General features: G+C 43.2%; 2 protein-coding genes across 4 annotated transcripts in view; one reads left to right on the top strand and one right to left on the bottom strand.

The window, feature by feature from the left end:
* PAAF1 (proteasomal ATPase associated factor 1) overlaps nt 1-24,614 on the bottom strand; it is a 153,328-nt gene extending 128,714 nt beyond the window's left edge. Inside the window, exons 1-3 of the mRNA XM_085623322.1 lie at nt 24,287-24,614; nt 24,152-24,192; nt 12,158-12,261 (exon numbers count right to left, since the gene is read on the bottom strand). Coding sequence (XP_085479448.1) covers nt 12,158-12,261; nt 24,152-24,192; nt 24,287-24,333 — 192 coding nt within the window. The 5' untranslated portion in view covers nt 24,334-24,614. The remainder of the gene's footprint in view (nt 1-12,157; nt 12,262-24,151; nt 24,193-24,286) is intronic.
* Nucleotides 24,344-25,850, top strand: part of COA4 (cytochrome c oxidase assembly factor 4 homolog) — a 44,318-nt gene continuing 42,811 nt past the window's right edge. Inside the window, exon 1 of one of the 3 annotated variants that reach the window (XM_085623323.1) lies at nt 24,344-24,462. The gene's annotated coding sequence lies outside the window, so the exon portion shown is untranslated. Of the gene's footprint in view, nt 24,463-24,485; nt 24,607-25,850 lie in introns of those variants that run through there. The other 2 variants (XM_085623324.1, XM_085623325.1) reach the window with 2 other exon arrangements.

Genomic DNA, 25,850 nt, shown 5'->3' with positions numbered 1-25,850 from the left:
CACTTGGTGAATACCCTGGGTGCAGTTGTTACTCCAAATGGGAGGACCGTAAACTGATAGTGCTGTCCGTCTACCACAAATCTTAGGTACTTCCTGTGAGCAGGATGCATGGGGATGTGAAAGTATGCGTCCTTGAGGTCTAATGTGGCAAGGAAATAGTCTTGTTGAATTAGTGGGAGCACTTGTTGGAGAGTGATCATATGGAAGTGATCTGAGTGTATGTACTGATTCAGTAGTCTGAGGTCGAGTATGGGTCTTAACGTCTCGTCCTTTTTGGGGATTAGGAAGTATAGAGAATATACTCCTGTACCTTGATGTTGGAGTGGAACTGGTTCTATTGTGTGTTTTTGAAGCAAGGACTGAATTTCCTGTTTGAGGAGTGTAAGATGGTGTGGTGACATTGGACGGTGTTTGGGTGGTATGTGTGGGAGGGTGTTTGTGAGTTCGAGGCAGTAACCAAACTGGATAATTTGTCTTACCCACTTGTCTGTTGTAATAGAATTCCAGACAGGTAGGAACTGTTGGAGTCTTCCCCCGACCGGAGTGGAATGGTCTGGGGGAGTGGAGGCAAGTCACTGTTTAGTGGCTGGAGAGGTGCGGGTGTTGGTATTGCCCGACCTCGGCCCTTGGTGTTGTTTCCCCTATATCCTCCTCTAAAATATCCTCTGTTAGGGAATGTTTGCGCGGAGGTTTTGAAAGTCGAAGAGGTGTCTGTCCCCACATTTTTGGAGGCTCCCCTATAGAAGGAGCATCGAAAGGAGCCTCGTGGTTGTGGAGACTGTAATGCTCCTATTGATTTAGCAGTCTCGTTATCTTTTTTCATCTTCTCAAGTGCAGTATCTACTGCGGGCCCAAATAGTTGCGCTTGGTTGAATGGTTGACCAAGTATTGTTGTTTGTACTTCCGGCTTAAAGCCTGAAATACGTAGCCATGCATGGCGTCTAAGTAGAATGCTTGTGTTGACCGCCCTAGAAGCAGTGTCCGCGGCGTCTAGTGCACATTTGATTGATGCGCTAGATATGAGTTTCCCCTCTTGGATGAGGTCATTGGCCTGGGATTTGTACTGATCTGGTAGGTGTTGTAAAAGATCTTCTAGCTGATCATAATGAGCCCTGTCATATCGGGCTAATAGGGCTTGTGTGTGCAATACGCCAATGGTTCGCAGCTTGTGCTGCAACTCTTTTGCCCGAGGCCTCTAATAGCTTGGACTCTTTGTCTGGGGGTGGTGTGTCTCCTGTTGTTTGGGAGTTAGCCCGCTTTCTTGCGTTTGAAACTACTAAAGAGTCTAGAGGGAGCTGTGCTTTAAAGTAAGCGGGATCTTGTGGGGCAGGTCTATATTTTTTTTCAATTTGGGGGTTAAGAACCCTAGCTCTGACAGGGTCTTTAAAAACCTCTGTGGCGTGTTTTATGACTCCCTTAATCATGGGCAAGATTTGAACTGATTTTTGAGACTGTTCGAATGTGTCTAGAAGAAAGTCTTCTTCGGGTGTATCTGAATGCATGGTGACGCCATGAAAAAGTGCCGCCCTGTTTATCAGCTGGCCAAACCCTAGGTGGTCATCTGGAGGGGAGGGTTTGGAGGGGTATGTAGTGGGATCAGGAATATCAGGTAAAGGGTAAGCCCAGTCATCTAAGGGTGCCGTATCCGGGAGTGTGAAAGGATCATTAAGGTCATCCAGATCACCCCCTCCCCCTAAGCCATCATCATCATCCTGTGGAGGTGGTGTATGTGAAGGAGATGGCAGAGGAGAAGGAGGTGGGGGCAGGGGGGTGGGGTGAGAGGTGATATAGGAGAGGAAGGACGAATGGGTGAGGTGGCGGAGTCCTTCTTCTTTATGGGAGCTGGAGAAGGTGTTGTGTCCAGCTTCCTTTTCTTGTATGGCACAGCGGTGACATGTCCAGTTTTTGGATTGATATAAATCCTTTTTTGCGTGGGATCAGGGCGAAAAAGTTCTTCATTCTCCGAAAGTGGCTTTGGTGCCGATTTTTTCGGTTCCGATCTATGTTTGGGATGATCGGTAGAGTCTTTTTGGACTTTAGACAGTTGTTTCGGTACCGATGATGGTTTCGTTGCCGGCGGGGATTTCGGTGCCGAAGAACGTTTCGGTGCCGGTGGAGATTTCGGTCTCGATGGTTTCGGGAGCCTGCTTCGGTGCCGAGAGGTTTTGAGTCTTCGGTGCCGAAGGTATTGTGGGCACTATAACATGTGGTTTGCTCGAGCCCGGGCCACCTGTAGGCTTATATTTCTTCGGAGCCGAGCCCGAGGGCGGGGCTTCTGAAGACGATTTTCGGTCGCGACTGGGGCCAGCTGGCGGAGTCTTGACCAATGCCTTTTTTGGGGAGGTTGGGGTAGGGGCACTGGTACTCACTCGTTGCCCCGGAGTGATGAGGTCATCGGAATCGTCCGCTTCGGATATGATTTGGAGGTCTTCGGAATCTTCTTCCGGGACGTCCTGGGCAAAGATGTCCTCTGGTTCTGGAGCTGGTCTGGCCATGATATGGCGTCGAGCTCTTCCGTCCCGGATGGGTTTCTTGGATCGGAATGCGGCGCAGGCTGGACAGCTGGATTCATTATGTTCCGGCGAGAGGCACAGGTTGCAGACCTCGTGGTGGTCACTGTGGGGGAACTTTGCTCCACATTGGGGGCATTTTTTAAAAGGTGTCCTTTCCATGAGCCGTGTCCGGAACCGGTCCGATTGAATTTCGACGTCGAGTTATAGAGGTTTTTCGCTTCGAAAGCTGGATTTTCAGAAGTTTTCAGCCGGAGTGGAAAAGTTCATCCGAACCCAATGGCGGAAAAAAACAATCTGAGGATGGAGTGAATGCCCATGCGCACTGTTGTCCAGAAGAGGAGTCACCTATCTCTTGACCAAAAGGCTTCTCCCGAAGACAACAACAACCTGCAATCATCCGAGCCCAACACCAGATGGCGATCTTATCCTAAGTGTGTGATCTGCAGCTCATATGCCTCGAACACCATGTTTGTGCATGGATTGCAACACGGTTCTTCCACATTTCAGGCACATTCCCCATGCCCATTTTGCCACATTTTTTCTGGTAATATGTGTGCAAGGAAAACAACCCAGCAATGTGATGTTCCTTGGCAGCTCCAAGCTCGGATTCTGTCATAACCATATCTTTACCGCTAAATCAGTAGTTGCCATAGTCAAGTCAGGAGGAAGACACAACTATGCACAGAAAAACCTGGTGATTCAGGCCGTTAGCTTTGTGCATCCCTTCTTGCAAGGTCTTACAACAGTGGACACCATATCTGACATGAACTATATGCTCAAGACCTCCAAGTGTTTTGATTAAAAAAATTGCGAGGACTGTATAAAAATGTGTTCAGCTCTTCACTAGTGACAGTCTTCTAATCCACAAAAAAGGGGCCAAGCATCATCCTGCAAACAGCCCTCCGATTTCACCACTTGATGGGATGGGGAATTTACTTGCCAACATTCAAACATTTCTGATTTTCTCTTCATGTCAGGCAGAAGAGAAACAAGTAATCCCAAACAAAGAGACTGGATTTAAATACATTTTTTGACTTCTAACAATTAAATCCTTTTAAACACTCTCCTTCAAAATTATGACAGTAGGTAGAATACATTTAACATTTACAAAGCTATTCTAACAGAAAATAGATTGAAGCAAGTCTGGCTTTTAGCCACTCTTCCGTTTACAGTATATTTGGTTGATGGTCTCTTGCGCATGGACAGGGACTCCTTATTCTCCCAACAAACTTGAAATTAAATGTTACTGTGTGCTTATGGTCTCATTCTTTTACATCGAATGGCCATTGGTCACCACTGAAGTGTAAAGGAGCTCTTGGAATTTTCAAAAGCTAACCACTTAATAGTATACACCAAAAACAAAAATAATGGTTTTTACTAAAAAGCAAACAAGCTTTAAAAATGCAATAGGTCTCGCCTTTGATTAAGTTAAAGCCATTTGCTTTGCTATACAATACCATTAGCAAAGCAAATGGCTTTAACTTAATCAAAGGCGAGACCTATTGCATTTTTAAAGCTTGTTTTTAATAGAAACAAACAGCTGAAAATAGGAAAAATTGAAAATGAGTTGGAAAAAACCAGCCATGTGTGTCAACGTTTTCACCTACAACTTCTTTTAAGTATGACAGATATTTGAAAGCAATATACTGTTACATCCGCAGGACCCTTCTGGCTGTGGAGATATATAGGATTTGTAGGTTCACCAAGAACGCGCGGAACCCAGAGCCAATAACCAAGCACTGTCTTGCAATGGTTTTATTGTTGTATACCGGGTATATAGCAAATCATTTGCGAAAATAAAAACAGTGCAAAATCGGTATGAGAGACGTCTATGTATTTCCGAAATGGGAACAAAATATAGAGTTTAGAAACAGTAGCTATTTGCACATCTCCGAAATTGTGGGTACCCACACTAGCATGTGAATTATAAGACATTTATCAAAGTGACTACTTTTTTACACGTTGTCTTACATTTGGAAGGCAGAACTGCATCGAAAGTCAATAGGTAATAACAGTTGCTCTACAATTCCGTATTCCCTTAAGTCTCCCGATAAAAATGGAACCTCACTTGTGTGCGTAGGCCTAGTGCCCGCAACAGGAAACAGTACAAAAGACACTCCACATTTTTGCAGTGAAAACAGAACATTTTTTTGCAAAGTGCCTAGCTGTGGATGTTGAACCCTTGTTCAGCCGGGACCTATAGAAACCTAGCAAACCTATACATTTTTGAAAATTAGACACCCAAGTGAATCCAGTATGGGGTGACTTGTGTGGCTCTCACCAGGTTCTGTTACCCAGAATCCTTTGCAAACCTCACACTTTGTAAAACTAACAAAGAAATAAACATTTTCCTCACATTTCTGTGATGGTATGTTCTGGAATCTAGATAGATTCACAAAATTCCACCAAAGTCTTCCGATAAAAATGGTACCTCACTTGTGTGAGTAGGCCTAGTGCCCGCGACAGGAAACGGCCCAAAAAGGAACATGGACACACCACATTTTTTAAGTGAAAACTGACCCTGTCTTGGCGAAGTGCCTAGCTGTAGATTTTGAACCCTAGCTCTGCCGGCACCTAGGAAAACCTAGCAAACCTATACATTTTTGAAAACTAGAGACCCAGGGGAATCCAGGATGGGGTGACTTGTGTGGCTCCCACCAGGTTCTGTTACAGAGAATAATTTGCAAACCTCAAACTTTGTAAAAAAAAAAAAAAAGAAACACATTTTCCCCCACATTTCTGTGATGGAAAGTTCTGGAATCTGCGTTGATCCATAAACTTCCACCCACCCCGCATTCTCCAAAGTCTCATGATAAAAATTGTACCTCACTCGTGTGGGTGGGTCAAGTACCCGCAGCAGGCAAGGGTACTGAGCTAGCCCCACGAGCACCAAAACATTGAAACAAACTAAGTTTCAGTTTCGTTTTCAATGTAATGACAAGAGCGCACCATGTGCGCAATCGTCATTACATTGAAAATCAAAAACAGGCCTCAAGAAGGTGGGGAAGCTCTTCCCCAACCTCCCAGGCCTCAAAAACAAAACAAAACATAGTGAAGTCCCTCTGCTGCTTGCAGCAGAGGTATTTAGTACCCCTGTGCACATGACGGAATGGTTCCGTCATGAGCACAGGAGCACTGGTGCTCATGACAGAACCATTCCGTCATGAGCACTGAAAGGGTTAATACACAGCCTTTATTATTAGGATGAGCGCTCCAAGTAAATGTTATAAGTTCAGACTGCACTACTGAGAGTGGTTCAACTATAAAAATGTGTACACACGTTTGCAAAGTTGAACAATATGGAGCTACGAAAATAATGCTTCAAGGATTCTGTCTGATTAGATGCAAATATATGCAAAAGCTTGAAAGTAAGTTTGAGGATTCTTCATCATTTAGTAAAGTGTGTAATACATGCTAGTATTTACAAAACATACTCATGAAGGAAAATCAGTGTAACCAGTTTCAATAAAATAATAGGAAACATGAAAATAAACAAGTATTGGCAATATGACATTGGTGGTCAGCCTTTTGGCTTTGTCAATGCGTGTCTTGTTTTGACATGGTTTTGGTACAACTTTATTGTTGTGTAAGATGCCGGGCACTCATCATCATAATAAACATTGACAGAGGCAAAAATATTTTTGGTCAAAAAACACATTGCCACAGTAGTTCCTGGCACTGAACAAAACTACTTTGCATGCTGAAATGTTCCTTGTGAAAGAGCAGAATGCTGTCACTCACATTGGAGCCAGTCAGTAGATAGAGAGAGATCGAATTTTAGTAAAAACAAAAAGGCACAATTCTTAAAAGAAAGTCACAAAAGTGCACCCATGGTATATGTTCCTGCATTAGTGCAGATTTACGGCTTTCATGAATTCACAAGAATATACAGAAGTAGGTCAGTAAATCGTACTACTAAAAAATATTTGTCAACTGCATTTTAGCACCAGTGTAGATTTGCTCATGCGAAAATCTGTTGAGAAGTAACAAGTCCACTTTCCCACCAACCACTTCTTCCCCCAACCCAGGAAAAAGTTTTACTTCTGCCCATGTCAAGAGTACATTTCTTTTTTTTTTTTTGAAAAACCTTTATTGACATTTCAATCAATAACAAGTATGGGCCTACAACCCCCCGGGGCCGGCCGCTAAGCAATCAGAGCAACAGAGATCAAATGTTAACACAGGTAGCACCTCGGGGAGCAGAATCTTCATGCTAATATAGTCTGGCCAGTGAACAGCGCAGGTAGGACACCAGGATAAAAAGGGTTTTCATTGTATAATGGAAAAAAACAGAAGGATCAGGTGCCGAACAATTTCCCAACAACGATAAGAGGCAGGCAGAATGATAAACGTAAGCAATAAACAGCAATCTATTGGATCAATGGCGCAGACACAGGAAATTCAGGATGAAGAAGAATATCATGCCCAGCTGCGCCTGCAGTCCCCTGCCCTAAAGCCCAGAGAACACCCCGGAAATTGTGGCACACATGAAAAGGCAACGATTCACAACAAAGGAGGTGTACCACGCTGATCCCAGAAAAGAGAAAACAAGAAGAATCAGAGAAGAAAAAGGAGGCCATGGAAAAAAGAGATTAAAGACTAAAGAATCCCCTCCCCCAACCCCCCACCCTGCACCTCTGCAGATGAGTACGGCCCCCCCCCCCCCAGCAGTGTGCCTGTCGCCCCGGAACCAGACCCGAAATATAGAAGAAACAGGGAAAAAGGAGTAAGAAAAGAACCCCACCAGAAGGGGGGGTAGAGAGAGTATTAATAAACTGGAGGAGGGCCTTCAAAACATGCCCCCGGCGTCTCCCTCCCGCACATTATGTTTCCCCCAAAGCAAACAGTAAGCAACACAAAATCGACCATGTCAAAGAAAGGAGGGGAGCATTTTGCACCTACTATACCGACAGTTATACCATGAGAGCACGCAACCCCGAGCCCGCCCGCCTATTAGCCGACCACCTCTGAAAGATCATTCTTATCCTTGGCCACTCTTGGCAAATCCGCCCATGCATACCCCTCGACCCGGCGCCATGTCCAATGCTACACGGTAAAGGAGCGTCCAAAAACGACAAGGAAGCGATGCACCCCGGTGGGGTGGAAGTCTCCGAGTACCAACCCAGTCAGCATTATGGAGGAACGTCTTTCCCAGTGCTGCCCCAGGATCTGCACTGCACACAAGGTCCAGGAAGGCGGAATCAGCCAGAGTAGACAACCGTTGCTTGAGTTTTCCCCGGGTCGCCGGAGGCCGCGCACCGGACAAGGCCACCCCCCCCCACTCAGGTCCAATACCTCCGGGACAGATCAGACCCACAGCCAGCCGATCACACAATAGTAGACTGTCCGGAGTTTCCAGCTGGTCACTAGTCACAGGGGTGGCCCCGACATTGTCGTCCTGAGTGCAGTGCAGGAAGTCCCTGTGTATCTGAGGACAGGCAGGCCACAACTGTCCCAACGCTGATGCCACACCATCAAGCCTACTCCCCAATACCCAAACGCCATGAAGCAAGGTGGAATGAAGGGCACCGAGAGCCTCGAGAAGGTCACAGTACCCCAGCACAGCTCTCTGCGATCGCTCCGCTACGCTCCCCAGAGTCGCACACTCCCGCTCCTGCTGTGACCTGGTGGACAGGATGGTAGACTTCATCGTGACAAGATGGCCGCCGGGTAGGTCCAACCCGTATTGGGACCGGGACCCAGGGCAAGCGCATCAAGGTCCATGTCGCTGGCAAACAGGGTTCCGGAGGCAGACCAAAAATGTATCCGTTATGTAGTCACAGGCAACCGTCGTCCCCACCACGGACCAGCGCCCGCGAAAATCCGGGAGCAGCCCGCAGGAATCAGGGCGAGTTACGGGCGGCGTTCGGGCAGCTCACCGTCGAAGGCAGAGGCAATCACCGGAGAGTCGTGGAACTGCCACCCCGGGCATGCACTTGTTCCGCTCCGCTTAGTGGTAGGAAGCGACCACGGCGAAATGTAGGCCGATAGTCGCACCGATCCGGCAGTCCGACTCCACCCAGTCACCAAAGGCCGCTGTTGTTAAACTGCCACCCGGCCAAGGTGTCCACTCGAGGTCCCGGCTCCAGGGCCGCACAGGCCGCAAATTGCAAATACCCGTTTCTCCGGCGGTACAGCCGCCAGAAACTTCGGAGTCACTCGATCGGTTGCCGCTCTCATTCACAAACACGGGCGCATAGCGCAGGCTGAGGATCTAATGCAGGATATCCGTGCGGGATACGGAGGTTCACGGAGCCGGGAGTCTACGCTGCCGTCCCGGTCGCCATCTTGGCTCCTCCCCAAGAGTACATTTCTAGCCTCTCTCTGTATTGGAACAGATTAGAGCCGAGCTGATGAAAACCCATAAAACATACAAGTTAGTAGGTTTGCACAGACTCAAAAGGGAATTCCAACCCTGGGCAACTATTGCTTACCGCTACTGCCAGCCCCAATATGTAGATCTGCAGAAAGGTGGCAAAAATAAGGGAATTACTAGCATTCAAACCCTACTATGGTATGAGCCTTGACATAATCAAAGAGGTTATTATCAGAGATCTTATATAATGAGATTGCTGCCAACAATTTTGTCGGCGCACTACACGGCAACAAAAGGACAAGTGGATTTTGGTACAGGACTAGTAGATTTATGAAGCAAACTGTCCAAGGGAAAAGTAGATATTTTATTAAATTTCGCACCCCTGACCACACTGGCTTCACTAAGCCACTCTGCTTGTGTGAGTCCCAGAAAATCACAGTGTTTATTATGAAGGTTATTCACTTTAACAACGTTTAGACTGTTAGAAAATGTTTACATGTATATAGCGCTTACTACCTCTGACGAGGTGTTGATATGGAGTGCCTTATAACTCCATGTCACTAGGGATGCAATGCTCCAGTAACTTTTTTTTCTGGTGTCCAAGTTCAGCAGTAATAAGGGAAGTGCAGCTAGACTTCAAGGTCCAGAATACATTAGGGTGTTAGGCAAAAGCCCTGAAGTGGAGCACTGCCTCCTTGATGACACAATATCCATTGATTAACTAAGAGAACTAGAATGAAATACAGACTATGGAGTGGGTGAACTGTGCTCAACTACCTGGGGGCAGTGTAAGATTTCTGAGTTAGCAGAGGGTACTGTGTAAGAACAGCTTGCAAATGAGTGTACCGCACAAGGTCACAACAGAGCAGACCATTCAATGCTCACAAGCAGATAAAGCAAAGTATATGGGAGACACAAAAAGCATACAGCATGCAATGCTCTCAGACATGAGAATCAAGCTGACCAGCCCGCCCTCTTTGCTGTGTAGATTGTCTGTTTCTTACACAGACGCCGAAGGCATGTGCGGCACAAGAATTGCAAAGTTCACCTACAGGACTGAGCTCTTTGGGAGAAAATAACCCCTTTGTGGACTGTAACTGCGAGTAAGACCGCAGAGATGCACTAAGTAATGCCCGTTAATAGCGAATTGCCGAAATGAAGCACCTCTGGTCTATATAGGCGAGTAACCCAATGCAATAACCTCTCGATAAAAGCATGCACCACCCCTCACCTGTCCGGTGCGCTACCCCTGCTCAAATCATGAATTTTTGTTTTCCTACTGACTCTCAATCCATACAACAAGCCTGAAGTCTCTTGTTTGCAACAGACTGTCGTAAAAGAGAGCCCTACAGGTCGCAAACAAGCCTAACGAAGGAGAGGTATGGTTCGCGAAATAGAACTAGAAGACTGCACCATTTGCTTTCATGTGTTTGTTGACAGAGTCCTTGCCTCCAAAGAACTGTATAAAAGGGTCACATCGTATGTACGTGTGCACTTATTTACGTGTATGCATAATTGCATTTTTTTTAAAAGGTGAAAATAAAAGGCGCAGAAGATCGCCCACCTTAACTGTGCTGCAAGGTTGGGCTGCTGAATGTCCGGTGACCGAAGCTCCTCAAAGCAATAAGCAGTGATGGGAACTCCTCATCCTTTGAAGTCAGAGAAAATCAAAAATGACCAATAAAATAAAAGCAGCGAGGGCTTCTAAAGTAATTAAACAAAGTTTGTTTACACATGCTACCTTGTGGTTGAAAAATGCCAAATGCCCTCAGCTGACCGCAAAAACACAACATTCCGAAAACAAGAGCAGAGACACACAAAAAATAATTGTCGGCTGAGACGAACATAAATACACCAGAGTAAATGAGAACGTGCAATCATGTACTAGGGCCTGTCTCCATGGTAGGGAACCAAACACCAAAAGGAGGTACAAATGAAGGCAATGCACCACTGAAAAGCAAGGATTTTGAACGGCACACAGCAGAACAAATGAAAAATAATGGGTGTGCTTGAAGCCCACAGTGTAGATACAGCAGGTCTCGAAAGATACAGCAGGTCTCGAAAGATACAGCGCATGCGCTGCCTAGGCTCAACCTAATAAATGAAGATGAAGTTAAACCTCTTCCCCCATGGGAGGGAAGCTGAATTCTTGTGCCAATGGAGTCATCTACAGCTCTACACTATACTGGAGTGTTCCCCAAAGGACGGGAGCAGTTGGTCTCTCAAGCATTGGAGTGAAGTGGTTCAGTGCTGGAGGCTATAAGTTCACATAACAGGGCGGTGCCATTATCTTTTATTCTGTATTGTAAGCCTGAGAGCGATCAAGAAGAATCGGAGCAGCTTTGATGTCAAATATCACTCTGATGTCAGTTAATGTGGATGTGGAGTCCACTATTTGCTGAAATATTATTTCACGAGTATTAACTTTGCTTTTAACTACTGATATTTTATTGTCTGTTATTATATTCCTGTTAATAAAACTATTAGGACCTGTGTGGTCTCGGTCATTGACACCATCAGTATTTATTGGGACTTAGTGGCAGTTTAACCGGAATAGAGGAAACACCGACCATCTACAACTTTTTTCTGGGTGGTCGTTTTCAGCACAGACAGAAGACTTTCTTTATTAGTAGAAAAGATTACTATATTTTATTTTGAGAATGTGCAAAGTGCACAAATAATCATTAAGGTGTCTTGGCACTAGGATAAGCTGAAAGAGTAGAATAAAATTGAAACAATTATTCGACAACTCATATACAACATAACAGGAGCCACAGATACTTTAGGAGCTATTTCTATACTCACTGCAATAGAGGTCTTTCCTTTCCAGACACAGAAATAAAGCTCAGCTATTCAGCCCATTAGTGTTTGTACTAACCTTAGCATTCTGATGATGAAAACAGATTCCCTCTCTTCCGCCTGCAGTACCTCTACAGATCCTTGGGTTTGGTTTTTACCCATAAAGATGCCAGAAGCGAGCTACTGGTTGACCTAAGACATTACATCTCTCTGAGGCGCTCAGCCTGCAGATGCTGATCAGTCTTTCAGACACTGATCAACTGCACATACTTCTTACTCTTGCAAAGGTATTTAACTGAAGCTCAGGCATAGTTAGTTGAGCTTATCTCTGGTGCCCGTTTTTCTCTCTCCTGCATAGCTTATCATGCAAAGGTGAAAGGAATGTGTAAGTGCTGCACAGTCTGACCTTCAAGCGGCAGGGTATGAGTGCTTCAGGGAACTTAATGGCTGCACCAGTTGAGGACATAGCTGTTGAAACGCAGGCTCATAATAACAAAACAACAAAAAGAAAAATAGAAAATGAAAGTACCTTTGATACTTTATTTACAACGAATCCTTCAGATGCTGTGATCTCTGGCACACCATCAGCTCCCACGCTTACACACTTCAGGCTGCCGTACAACGTGGGCTTCCCTATGGCACAAGAAAAGGTTTTAAGTTCCAATAGGTACTGGAAGTGAAAAGCTTGTGGAAGGGGTTCACCCTACACATACAAATACATACCGATTTCACAAACAGGAAGTGTACATATAGAGAGGCAAGCTAAATGAATTATAGAAGTGATGACTGGCACCACCCGCACAACCTGGGAACATCACTAATCAGCACCACCCCGACCCACATCATCACACCTCCATCACGTTCGCCTCCTTCCTGGATGAATGGAAACTTGAAGAAATCAACGCTCTCCTCAAGAAGCCCACAGCTGACCTGAATCAACTAAGCAACTTCCAACCCATCTCCCGGTTCCCTATCCAGCCAAAGTGATTGAGAAGGCCATCAACAAGCAACACACAACCCACCTTGAACTTCACCATCTACTAGACAACACTCAATCAGGATTCAGAAAGAACCACAGCACCAAAATAGCACTCATCACGGCCACCAATGACATTCGAATCATCCTGGACAAAGGAGAAACAGCAGCACACATCCTGCTTGACGCCTCTGCGGCCTTCAACATGATCTCCCATAACACCCTCATCAGGAAACACCACGAGATTGGCAAAGAAGCATCCGCTCCCAAATGAATCAGTTCCTTCCTCACAGGAGGAACCCAAAGGGTCAGGCTGCCACCCTTCATATCAGAAACCATGAAATTGATCTGAAGAGTCCCACAGGGCTTCCGCTCCAACCTTTTCAACATATACATGACACCACTGGCCATCATCATCCGATCACCGTCATCTCCAACGCTGATGACACCCAACTCATCCTTTCCCTGACGGACAAAACAACCACTGCCAGAACAAACTTCAACAACTGCATGACCATGGTAGCAGATTGGAAGCGAACTATCTGCCTGCAGTTCAACTCCAACAAGATGGATTTTTGGCCTTCAGCAACAAAACCTACCAATGGGACTCCACCTGGTGTCTGTTAGAGCTAGGGCCAACACCCACAGACCACGCAAGAAATCTTGGGATCATCCTAGACGATAAGCTGAACATGATGGCTCGAGTCAACGTAGTGTGCACCTCCTGCTTCCACATCCTATGCATGCAGTGAAAAAATCTTCAAATGGTTGCTTCAGAACACCAGACGAACCATCACACAAGCACGCAGGCAACACTCTCTTTGCCAGAATCTCAAAACAACTCCTACACAGACGCCAGACCATCCAGAAGACCACTGCAAGACTCATACTTGACATCCCATGCTGCTCCCACATCATACCGGACCTCAGGAAGCTTCACTGGCTCTCCATTCAGCCAAATCAAACGTCTCACGCACACATACAAAGCCCTACACAACACAGGACCAGAATACCTGAACAGCCACATACACTTTCATCAACACACCTACATTGTGCCTCACTCGCACATATTCCCTGCATCCACAAAAGCAAAACTGGAAGTCACTCATCGCACCAAAGACATGGAACAACCTTCTTCAACATATCAGAGCCTCCTCCTCACTTCTTGACTTCCATAAGAAGCTGAAGACCTGGCTCTTCATATAAGCACCTTGAGGACCACAAACCTAGACAACTGCTCAAGCACCTGGATACCCTTTTGGGTGATTAGTGCGCTATACAAATCCTAGTGAGTAGGACACCCTACTCACTAGGATTCTCCAGTTGCAATTAAAATCGGTCCCAGGCCCCGACCACTTATTATTATACCAATTTCTTTACCTTGCAGATTAATTCCTTGCACTGCTCATAGGCTAAAATCCACAAGAAGTCCTGCCTCCCAGACAGCAGCATCTGCCCTGCGAAATACTCGTAGTTGCCAGCCTCACACCACATCCTCCACACTGTGGTAAGGAACTGCTCAAGGATCCGTAGATAAAGTGGCCACTGTGCACAGTAGTATATTGTTTCTTCCTCTCTAACTGCAATCTTCTTTTCTTCTCTCACTCTTATAGTACCCGGCTGAGTCCAGTGTGAGTAGATCTTTACCTCTTCTTCTCACTTGACCGGTGTCTTCACTCTTTTTCATGTAGCTGCGCGACTCATAAATTTGAGGTACAACATGGCCTTGTTCGTTCCTTTCAAAGACTGTAGTGATTTCCAAACATCCTTGGTGACACTGTTTTTCTTTGACTCTTAGATGTCCCTATATCGATAGGTCCTGAAGAGAACCTATATCTTATGAAGGGTCGAAACGCAGTCGATAAATGTACAAAGCGAACCATTGGATCAGCACTGATTATTGTATACAGTGGCTGTAAATATTGTGAATTCATAGATGGTAGTTTTTTTTAAATGATGGAAACCAAGCTCCATATGTCACAAACTCACTAGTCTGTCTTTTTGGTTCCATTCACACTGGGGACACTGACAACTGCTTTATTATATGTTTTTGCTTTTTGTATATACTCATTAAATCAAATATAAAATATTGAATGTGAATACAAAACTGTTGTGTACTCGGTCTCCTTTCCTTCTGACATTTGTATGACCCACAACTATTGTGAATGTGCATTGTAGTATTAATGTAGACAAGTACTTTATTTCCCACAAGAACCATTGTTTTTGTCACACATTATTTACCCTGGTTCCTAGTGAGTAGGGTGTCCCTTGTGTTTTGTTTGCTTACAAATCGTTATAACATAACAAATAACATAACATAGCACCCGTGAAGAAGACCCAATTGGTTCAATAACTTTTTTCCCCAGCATACCCTTTAGTTTGTCTTAGTATGTAAGAGGGGCATTTCTTACTCTGTGTCTAACCATAATGGCAATTCCTTTCAAATTATTTTGTGTTTAAATTTCTTTAATTTCTCAAGCTTATTGTTCATTATTGTGCTAACTTTTTCCTGAGTTCTTTAACATACTAATCTCATCAATCCCCAGGGCTATTCCCATCTGTTACTCCAGTCGCAGCTGCATCAGCCCTAGAGTCCAATCTTATTCCCATCTCCTTCTAATGGGCAAAACTGAATCTTTCATGGTTTTTCTCTGCCACATTAATCACAGTGTTTTTTTGGCCCCAGAATTCCACCTCTGCCTAGAAGTCACTAGAGACATCCAAGTTGTGGCCGGTGTACCCCATTGGGTGAACAGTGGGGAATAATTAGCTATTTTTCCCAATGACTTGTCAATAAGTGCTGTCTCCAAAATAGTGAACAATGCACATGAATCATAACTAGGGCTCCCTGTTTTCCGTTTTTACTGATTTTTACAGTTAAATACAGACAGAAAACGATTTATTTTCCTGCCTGTATTTATTTTTAAATGTGTGTAAAATGGGAATTGTGTTGTTTTTGAGTGATTCTAAATGATATCAGTCATGACTGCCAGGCCAATAGCTGTGCAGAGTGACAGACAAGGAGATTACAAAAAATAAAGGAAATTTAATAACGAGCCTTAAACAAGAGTAGATATGCACAACCTTGATACAAAAATGTGCATGATTTCTTATAAGTGCATATTTTATCATCTGAGTGTGTATATATCATTGAAGCCTTTCAGGCACGAGTGTACATTAGTTAACTGGTTAAATAAATGCAGAAATATACACATTTCAGCTTCATTTTTTCACAAAACCTAAAATAAATATGGATAAATACTGGTAAAAGTAGCAAAAAATAAATATGGATAAATACCGACGGAAATGACTAAAATATAAATACCATAAAACCGGGAGCCCTAATCATAACGTCCAAAGCTCTCTCCCATCTATATGAATTATGCATTTTGAGAAACCTTTGTTTTTTCTTCAGTGACCCCCCAGCCCCAACACACTGAGCACTTTGCTGTGATTATAAGTCTAAATCCTCTTATTCATCTCCACTCATCACTAAGTTTATTTAATTGCTACTTGCATTCTTGCAAATTTGTCCTAAACTACCCCTTTTCCATAATCTATTACATATCTAATCCAATACTAGACACTCTTTATGATAACCTAGATGTTTATGACTTCCACACTTGTTGTAGGGAGTCAACTTCTTCTCTGCGTTTTTGATATCTCCTTGTTTCTCACGCTTCTCCCTTTCAATTCCCTTGGAGACAGCACTGACATCCAGAGATGGATGGCCACTAATTTCTTGGACAAAATGTTCTGACTGCTATACCTCCTTTGCAATATTATATGCTACATTCAAAAACATATCAGAACCAACCCATAACCTCTCTTCTACCTTTTTGCTTTTGGTCTTCACTACTATTTAGTCCCTCAACACTTAACATATGTTCTCAAAATCGCACGTCGCATAGAGTGCACTTTATAATACCACATACTCCTCAATGGATTCAAACATGTCTTGCTTTATGGAATAAAACATGTACCTTTTCGACAACCCATTTACTTTCCTTCCATAATATGGATGTATAAATATGATCTTGGGGTTTGTTGTGGAATAAAAAGTTAAAGTTACTGCAGCCCTAAATATAAAATAAATATACTGCATTCTACAATATTCAACATATATACCACAGCACAACCACATGCTCTGCAACATAGTCTAAAACATTCAAGTCAACTCGGGCCATATTACGGAGTGCCCAAGGGGCGCAACAGGCATTTGTGCCCACTTTGCTCACCTCAGAGCACTTTGGTATTACAGAAGGGGCCGCAGACGCTTGTGTGCCCCCTTCTGTAATACCGATAGTACACATAAAGTACCAGGGCTATCTTCATAGGGAGTTCCCTCATTTGCATGGGGGAATGGCCCAATGCTAATGAGGTAACCGCTTTGCTTCTGCGCATGTGCTATATTATGGACTCGGGCGCAGAGGCGAAGGTGGTGTCAGGAGGCCCACTGTTAGTGCGCCCCCTTTTCACATGAATGTGCTGTCCCAAGGGCAGCGCGAGTTCGTGGCTGCCCTGGAGGTTGCGCATTCATCCTAATACAGCAAATTTTCCTTGTTTGCGCAGGGCGCACCTTTCAAAAGGTGTGCCTGGCACAAACAAGGACAATGCGCTGTATCTGTGATTCGGCCCCTGGTGTTTAAAATACTGGTTACATTTTTAACATATATTTTAGCCATATACCTTCTATGCATGTTTACGATTTGCTCTAAGGTGTACACTGCTGTCCGTCCAACACAAACCCCAGAGCAATTTAATGTTCACAATTCCATGCATGTGTGAGTGACTCATCCTGTCAAAGTCCTTCGTTTGCATTCTCATATTTATAGTTCTAATCTTCCCATTATGAATCAAGGTTGAAAGTCAAAGAATACTAAGCTATTCATGCATGGACTTGGGAAACTTGAAAGTTCTGAGACTGCGTGTCAAACTAAACTCAGAAGTAGCAAGGTGGGGTCTTGCGGACATTAAGTAATGTTATATTTTTTTTAATTTGGCAATGGCGAAAATGAATCTGTTTGTGTACTAGGTACATGGTGATTAAATGTTGCTGCATGACCAAGTTGACAGTTGTTCGACCTACCACAATGCTTCTTTCTAGGTCTCGCCCAGGCAGCGCTTGCACTGCCTCTTCAAGACATGTTGTATTCCAGGTGGGGCATGAGGCTCTGCCCACTTTGCGCCCATCTTTTTAATCGACTACTGTCCCTGTCCTTTGTAAATGGTGGCTTTTTATTTGTCAATAGGCTTATTAGTCCCTCCTTAGTACCGCCTTTCCTCTTGTAACCTCCCATGAGGACACTCCCGGTTAAATGTGTTGTTACTCGGCAGGCTTTAATTACAGCCTTCTAACACTAGTTTCTTAAATAGCTTTGTCCTGCCTGCTGTTGCGGGGTAGACATGCTCTCCTGCAAGGCATTTTTTTTTTCTTCATGTTCCCAGCGGGGCTCACCTCAGCTGGTATAATGGCGGACCGTCTTTGTTTTCTTATTTGTGCATTGAATGCGGCGGCATGTTTTTTCCTTTATTTTCTAACTGTTATAATGGCAGCAAACACGCTTTAGCTTTTGACATCTTAAACATTTAACGCTAAAGCATGTGGCCGCCATTGTAGCAAAAGTAAATAAATAGTAAAAATAAAAGAGCATGGCCACCATTTTTTCCCCCATTGGTTTACTTTTGTTCCAATTGCGGCACCCGCGCTTAAGCTTCAAACATCTTTAGCACGGGTGCCGCGATCCATCTGCAATGCAATAGCTCTCACATTGCAAATGATTGTGTCTAGTATGTGGTTTGTGCACGTTACACCCCCCCGCTCCCGCTTCTAAACATTACACTTCTATCACAAGCTGTGTTACTCCTGCAACATTCCAACCACGCATGTCTAAAACATTAATAGGGCAGGCCAGCCATAACATGTACATGGCTATTCGCTGAACCAAATTTTTTGTACATTTTTCTTTTTACTTTATTTCGTGGTTGCATAGAAACACAGCAATTTGTAAAGTCTCTCTGAGCAGGTGTTGGTCTTTTATCACTCTGGCAAAATGGGACACAGAAAAAAATGCATTTTGTCTGCCCCCACGCAGGAGAGGCCGGTGAGTCAACAGCAGAGGTAAAGCACGTAGTCTATATTCAAAGCGCTTTACAATTTACACAAATGCCCACCTAGTAACACAGCAAATTCCCAGTCTGTGCTTTCATTTTGAGTAGTAATCTTTTCAAGTTCCTTCGTCCAAGAGATTAATTTCAAGCACAGTCTGTCTTCAAATCCCAGAAGGCACTGATTTGTGCAGTGAAAGTAATAGATTGAAATCATGGCCGGGTTTTTCGAATTGTTGATTCATATGAAGACATACAATCTGAACTAAAATTCAGTTACGTTATCATTAGTTATCAGACCCTGTGAGTATGAAACAAAACGCAAACACATTATTATTTTTTATTTTACCTAAAGTTCATTTTTGATTCATAATCCTCGATTGGTTGGAATGCTTTATGTGAACTAATCACGCATTACTTTCTGACTGAATTAATTACCACACGTTTCGTTATTTGTCCATCTCATGGTCTTTAGCAGATGCTATACGTAATTGAACTGCAATTCTCTTTTGTCCTAGCGGTGAAGGGGACCACTATTTTTCACTACTTCAGTACTTTTCATAAATCCAGCACCGTCTTAACTCTATTCCTGCCACTTTTCTCGTTCTCTAGCTTAGTTTTGTGGTAAATTTCCTATGCAGTCTATCTTTCTTTCGTTCTCTGCCGTTCCCAGGTCTTCCTTGTGTGTCTTCAGCGTATGTTTATCCCTTTTATCTGCTTGTCATCCCAGCTTTATGCAAGACTGTAGATAACACGCACTCTTACAGACCCCTTTTTCCCACGATGAGACAGAAAGGAACAAACACTTATTTCTATATTGGCAAAAGTGGGTATGTGATAAACAGTGGTACCACGAGCTCTGGTATTTACTGGATGCAGATTTTATGGCACCACTTGGGAAGCTTTTTTTTTTTTTTTTTTTTAAATTTCTTTATTGATTTTTATATCATCAGACAGCCGAGACACAAACAGTACATTGAATACAAACAAGTTAACTATATCATCAACTAAATAAACACATGGCCTATAAAACATAGCATAAAATTCAATTCATAGCCAATTAGAAAGTGGGGACCATAGTTTTAACCCATTTGCCCTTCTTTTCTTGCCTTCTGTTTTATAAACAGCAGTTTCCAAATGATAAACAGACAATAATTTAGCTTGCCAATTGCTAAAAACGGGTGGTTCAATATCAAGCCACTGTGTTGTAATGCAACACCGAAAGATTGACATGCATATAAATAAAAATCTATCCTCCAAATCTGTTCTTAAACTGCTGCTACTAGTTTGTACACCCAAAATAACAAGTTCTGCAGTAATTTGTGTTTGAACACCTAAATGATTCGACAAAAAATTCTCTATATCTCTAATAAATTGGCTTAATTTTGGGCACAGAAAAAACATATGTATAGTATCTGCAGCAGTAAGATCACATCGGTTACATTTATTCACTCTACCATGTGCCCATCTCGCGAGTTTAGCAGGTGTATAATATAAATCATAAATGGACATAAAATGTTGGCTTATTAATGATCCATCAGATAACGTTTTAATAGATATTTCTATGACTCTATGCATATCAAGTCCTTGCACATCAAGCTTCTTTTGCCATTTATCTTCCAACGTCGATAGGTCATCCTGATAATTAGCCAACATTAATTGATAAATATGGCCGATTCTCGGTCGTTTCCGAAGTGCTTCGATAATTTTAACCTTTTGAAACAAAATTTGGTTATCAGAGCACTTTCTATCTAAAAAACTGCGAACCTGTAGGAACTTAAAAAATTCTATCCGAGAATGACCATATTTTTGTTGTAAAGATAGAAAAGAAGCTATGTGTTGACCGTCCATTAGATCACCCAGTTGACTTATACCAGCCCGATACCATCTATGCATAATTGAGTCTTTAAAAATATCCGGTAACAAAGGGCAATTAATTAAAGGTGTATAGTAGTTTAAATTAGAGCTAAATCCAATTCTTTTTTTTATTTTCTTCCAAATCTCGAAAGCAGTTATAATAATTTTAAATTTGTTTTTTTTGTAGTAGCTCGGCTCAATAATGCGAACTAAACATTGGCGTGCCTCCTGTCCTAATACCATCTCATATATTGAAGGTCTTACTGACTCATCCAAACATATTTCATTAACCAGTAAAACACCCATATTCTGTGAAAAGATAGACCAAAAATATAATTGAAAATTAGGAATTGCCCAGCCCCCTCTATCTCTTGGTAAAGTACATTTTTTTAAAGCTCTTCTAGATCTATGATAGCTCCAGAGAAACCTGGAAGACATTCTCTCAATCTGGTTGAATATAGAAATGGAAAATAAAAGAGGAATAGTTCTAAATAAATACAAAAATTTAGGAAAAATAAGCATTTTCAAAACATTGCTACGGCCATATAGCAATAAATGAAGATTATCAAGTTTCTCCAAAGTTTTATTGGCAGAGGCAATTACAGTATCAGTATTTAAGAGAACAATTTTATCTATATCGGCAGATATTTTTATTCCCAGATATGTAGACTCCGCCTCAAAGTACATATCTTGTGGGCGTCCAAACTCTGAATGGAGAAGTTGGGTCTTAGCAACATTGAGCTTATATCCAGAATGCCTACCAAAATCTTCCGACGCTTCTATTAGCTTAGGAAGGGCGGACTTAATATCTGGTGTGACTATAGCTATATCATCTGCATATGCGAACACCTTATAGGCTATATCGTGTATCCAAACTGGTTTGATTCCAGCATTATTATCCAAACTGCTTAAAAATGACTCGATATACAAAGCAAATAACAAAGGCGAGGTAGGACAGCCCTGCCTTGTCCCCCTAGTAATTGTTATATTGCCGGAAAGCCGACCTGCTATACGAAGAACTGCTTTTGGATTTTTATATAAGGCCTGAATAGCATTAATAAATTCAACAGGAAAGCCCTTCCAAACTAAAGTTGACCACAGAAACAGAACAGGGGAAGCTTTCAAAATAATTGTGAGTCTTCCCCTGTTCGGAGATGCAGGAACTCGGGATTTATCTGCACGGTTTGCACCAAGTTTTACAGGCAAAAAATATTTGGGTAAAAACGAAAAACAGAGGGGAGCGCTGTTTGCACAACAGATGTAATCGGATTCAGACAAAATTGGGAGTTTACATTGCAATCAGGATTTTAGCGGTGGGAGGAAGTACCCCCATAGCTCCCAAATCTTCCCAGAGTGATTGTTAGTCTATCCACACGAGCAGAATGAAACTCCTGAACTGACACAAGATTCCAGTCACTGTCCTGTAGGTTGCCACCAGTTTACCTCAGAAGGAACCATGTGATTACACTGGGTAGGAAGCAGTTTTTGTTGTGCTGTAACTGATGAGCACCGTATTTGCCAGCAGTGGATGTGGTCATTTTACTTTTCCCCAAATAGAGACATTGTTCTAAATAACAGACAACCACTTTCTGGTTTGGCACATTTTTCTACCCCCCGGACCATGCTAAATGCAGGCCTTGTTCTAGAAGCCCGACAATATAGCTCTGTTCTTTAATCATATACCTGTGTGCAATCTGTCGGTCACAGGATTGTATAATCATAAAAGATCGTAACAGGTTAAATGGCCTGCTGCAGGACACAGCGCGTAAACTGCCGCTTACATGTTAGTGTCCTAGTAAAATAGCACAGGGGGTTCCAGAATTTTTGTAGAGAAAGTAGCGTAGTTTGCTGCTTCCAAGTTCTTTTCCTCATAATTAGATGAGTAGGTTGTGTGCCTGCTGCAAACATATTCACGTAGCTAGAAGGGCATACGTTTGAATTCATGCAGGGCTAACGCAAGACCTTTTCTTCTTCTGTCTATGAAAACAGTAGCTTTGAAGAGTAAAGACATTAAGACTCAATACTGCATGCCAAAGGTAATCCAGTTTGAATTGTGTACCCTATAAATAAAATTATTGAATTAAACACAAATCCCTGCCCAAGGAATGCATGAGGAAAGCATGGAACGCTCCTACTGACAGGCAGCACCCCCTTCTCTCCCCAGCACTCTTTGCCCCAACCCTTGCAGACATTTACTACCTGCTTAACCTCCCCCTCTTGACCCCTGCTCACACATCTATCAGTTAAAACTACGGCATGAGGGGAATGAATAGTGTAGTCTCACAGAATCTTACCTGTGACTTATCCCAGTACAGCTTCTGAGCACGTGTGTAATATAATTTGTTTCTGGTCAAAACAGTCCCTGGTATGTATAAATCAAGGATATCGAGCAATAACAACAATCCACTCACTGTTACTGTCTTAGCAGAAAAGGTCACTTTATTAAGACAGGTAAAACAATATTTTCCTTATGCAAAACTATAAACATTCCTGGTCATATCGAAAACCCCATTTTGCATTATCCTTCAACCAAACCCAAAACATCTTATCATAATAAAGCCAAATAGTTCCAACAAAAATTTGCATAAAAACCCCATGTAATGCAAACAATCCCATCATTTCCTTTCCCTTCCTTTGCTTCTTGACCTCCCCCCCCCACTCACCCCCACCCCAGAGGGATGGATAAGCTCGCTCCAGACTATCCAAACCCCCCCTAAAAAACTCCTATTAGGAAAGAAAAAATTATAACAAGGACAAACTGTTACCTGTCCTAACGTGACTTAGAACTTTTTTTTTTTTTTTTAAAAGGGTGGGTCACAGCAACAAACTGCTACCTAGCATCCAAGAGTGCCCTCCCGCCAAAAGCGCACCTATTTATAACCTACCTGTAAGTCCCACCCCCAAACCTACCAGTGCCTATAGCGCCACGTGGATTGTTCCACCGCGCGAAAAACCCCATGGGGACACCAGCTTGCGCCGTGTTCCCCCTGGGTCCCCATAGGAATAAAATTGAATAATTGAGGTACCACATAACCAATCAATATATGTGTGTATGTTTAATTTACAAAGTCAGAAATCATACCATACTACAGGTATTCTTGAATAAAGATACTTACGTTGTTCATGTGTATCTTTACAATTAATATTAGCAACACCAACATTAAACTTTCAGTAATGTGAGACCTATAGCATTGTACATGCTTGTTGAGACCTACAACCAAGTGGGTTTATCATCTTTCCCAGAGAAAAATACCAGCCCTTTGTTCACATTTAAAGATTCTGCAAAGTCCCGAACATGAAACTTAAATTTAACGTTATATGAAATGTTCTGAATTCATTTTTCCCACGGGTTTTCTGCCTTTGTTTACTTCAATTACCAGTCAGGGACATTAAGGCAGCCATGGAACACATTTAAAAGTGGTTCCTTCTTATGTTTATAGTTTAAAGTAGCTTCTGAGAAAGGGAAAAATACCATCTTTAGGTGATTATTCTAATCTTTGTACCTGCCAGAACAGAAAAAAAACGGCTAGGGGACAACAATACAAGCAAGTGAAGCAGAAGGCATGCAGCTAGAAACTTTACCTGGGATCTTACAGGACAGCCAGGCTTCGCCTTCAGCCTTCCTACAGGAAAGCAGAAAATACGCGTTAGAATAACTCCGTGGACTGGGCAACAAATGACATCACTCTGGGCAGCCGTGACGTCATACACGCTCACCTCAGCACCTGGAAGCAGTCGCTTTGCACGAACAGTCGTGCACTCATCTTCGTTTACTTCCCGGGGCGGGGCGCAGTGACTCCAAAGGCGTGGCCTAAGGTCTGCCCAGACGTGTCTGAGACGCGACAGCGGCTACGTGCACGTGAGCGTGGGAGGAGCAGCCGGCCTGCAGAACGGTAGGTGCGGAGTGGGGGCTTCCATGTTACGTCACATTCAGACCCTCGCCGGGTGAGAGTGGACCAATACGTTTGAGGCCTGGGTAGGCAGACGGCAGTTAGCCGTACCGGAGCTGCGGCACCCGGACCTAGAATAAAGTGAAGGTGAAAGTGGCGACGTGCTCATGACGTAGTATAAGCCGGATGGCTCTCGGGCTACGCCACAAAACTACTCTAAGGATAACATCAACGGTATAGAAGAAGGACTACAAAGTCCAGGCAGGCTAGATGAGCTCGTTAGGAAAGGCGTGTTTTAGAGGTAGGATGCAGCTTTTATCTAGGAAGAGAGGTGGGTGAGCGAACAGATTAACAAGGAGCGCAGACTTGAGGGTGGCTCTGGCTCTAAGAGCCCATGCACGAGCTTAGCCTTGAAAACATTTGACATGTAAATCATGCTACAAAGATCATATAACATAAGGTATCTCACAAATTCCCAAAAAGTTCACAATTTAAGACATTCAATTACATTACCTCATTTGTAGACAGGTATTATAAGGGATAGTTATTAAATATACACTGAGAAACATTCCTGTTCCAGCCCTGATGACAATGCTATTAGTAAACGAAAAGGCAAGTCATTTGTCAGGTGTACCCTGTATGTGGTCGAAATTCTTATTATATATAGAGTAGCATTATGCTTAGGGTGACCAGAATTTTAAAACAAAAAAAAAGTGACATTTCAGAAAAATAGAAGAACGACTATAATTTTACGTCAAGCGAGCACCCAGAATGACAGCGCACCTCAGCAGAGAATTACAAAACAGGCAGTAAGAACGTACATAAGATGCAATTTTTAGGTCTCGCCTGAGCTAGCACATGCGCTAGCTCAAGCGAGACCTTTAGTAAGGGCTCCAGAAAATGCTTCCACTGTGGCCTACAGCTTGCGTGCATGTGCACGGGCGCTTCTGTCATGGCTCATTAAGTGCATCGCGCGCGGGCACCCTTCCAGCCCGCGGTCACTTTCACTTTGATGGCCGAGACACGCGCGCATGCACACAACTCCCGGGCTTGTTGCAAAGAGTTAGCATTACAATTTTGGAGCCAATCTCAAGAGTTCTTCTGGGACCCTACAACTTTTTGGAGAACTCCAGTTATGAAAATTATTCGAGCAGAACGTCCACTAGGCTGGTATTCTGCATTTATCACACGTCACATTTTCCTTTATTTTTTACAGAGAAAAATATTTTTCTCTTAGACAAACATTTTCTCCTACATCCTCCTTAAATATGGGAATGTTTCCTCCACTTTCCCACCACTAAAATCACTTATTCCTGCTTTTAACGCCCTCAAACGCTCGTCATGGATAATTAAGTGCATCGCGATCACTTTCACTTTTGTTACTTTCTCGA

This window comes from Triturus cristatus, chromosome 8, assembly GCF_964204655.1.
Source record: "Triturus cristatus chromosome 8, aTriCri1.1, whole genome shotgun sequence".
Taxonomy (NCBI): Eukaryota; Metazoa; Chordata; class Amphibia; order Caudata; family Salamandridae; genus Triturus; species Triturus cristatus.
The sequence above is the reverse complement of the archived record's forward strand: the minus strand, read 5'-3'. Positions and strand labels throughout refer to the sequence as shown.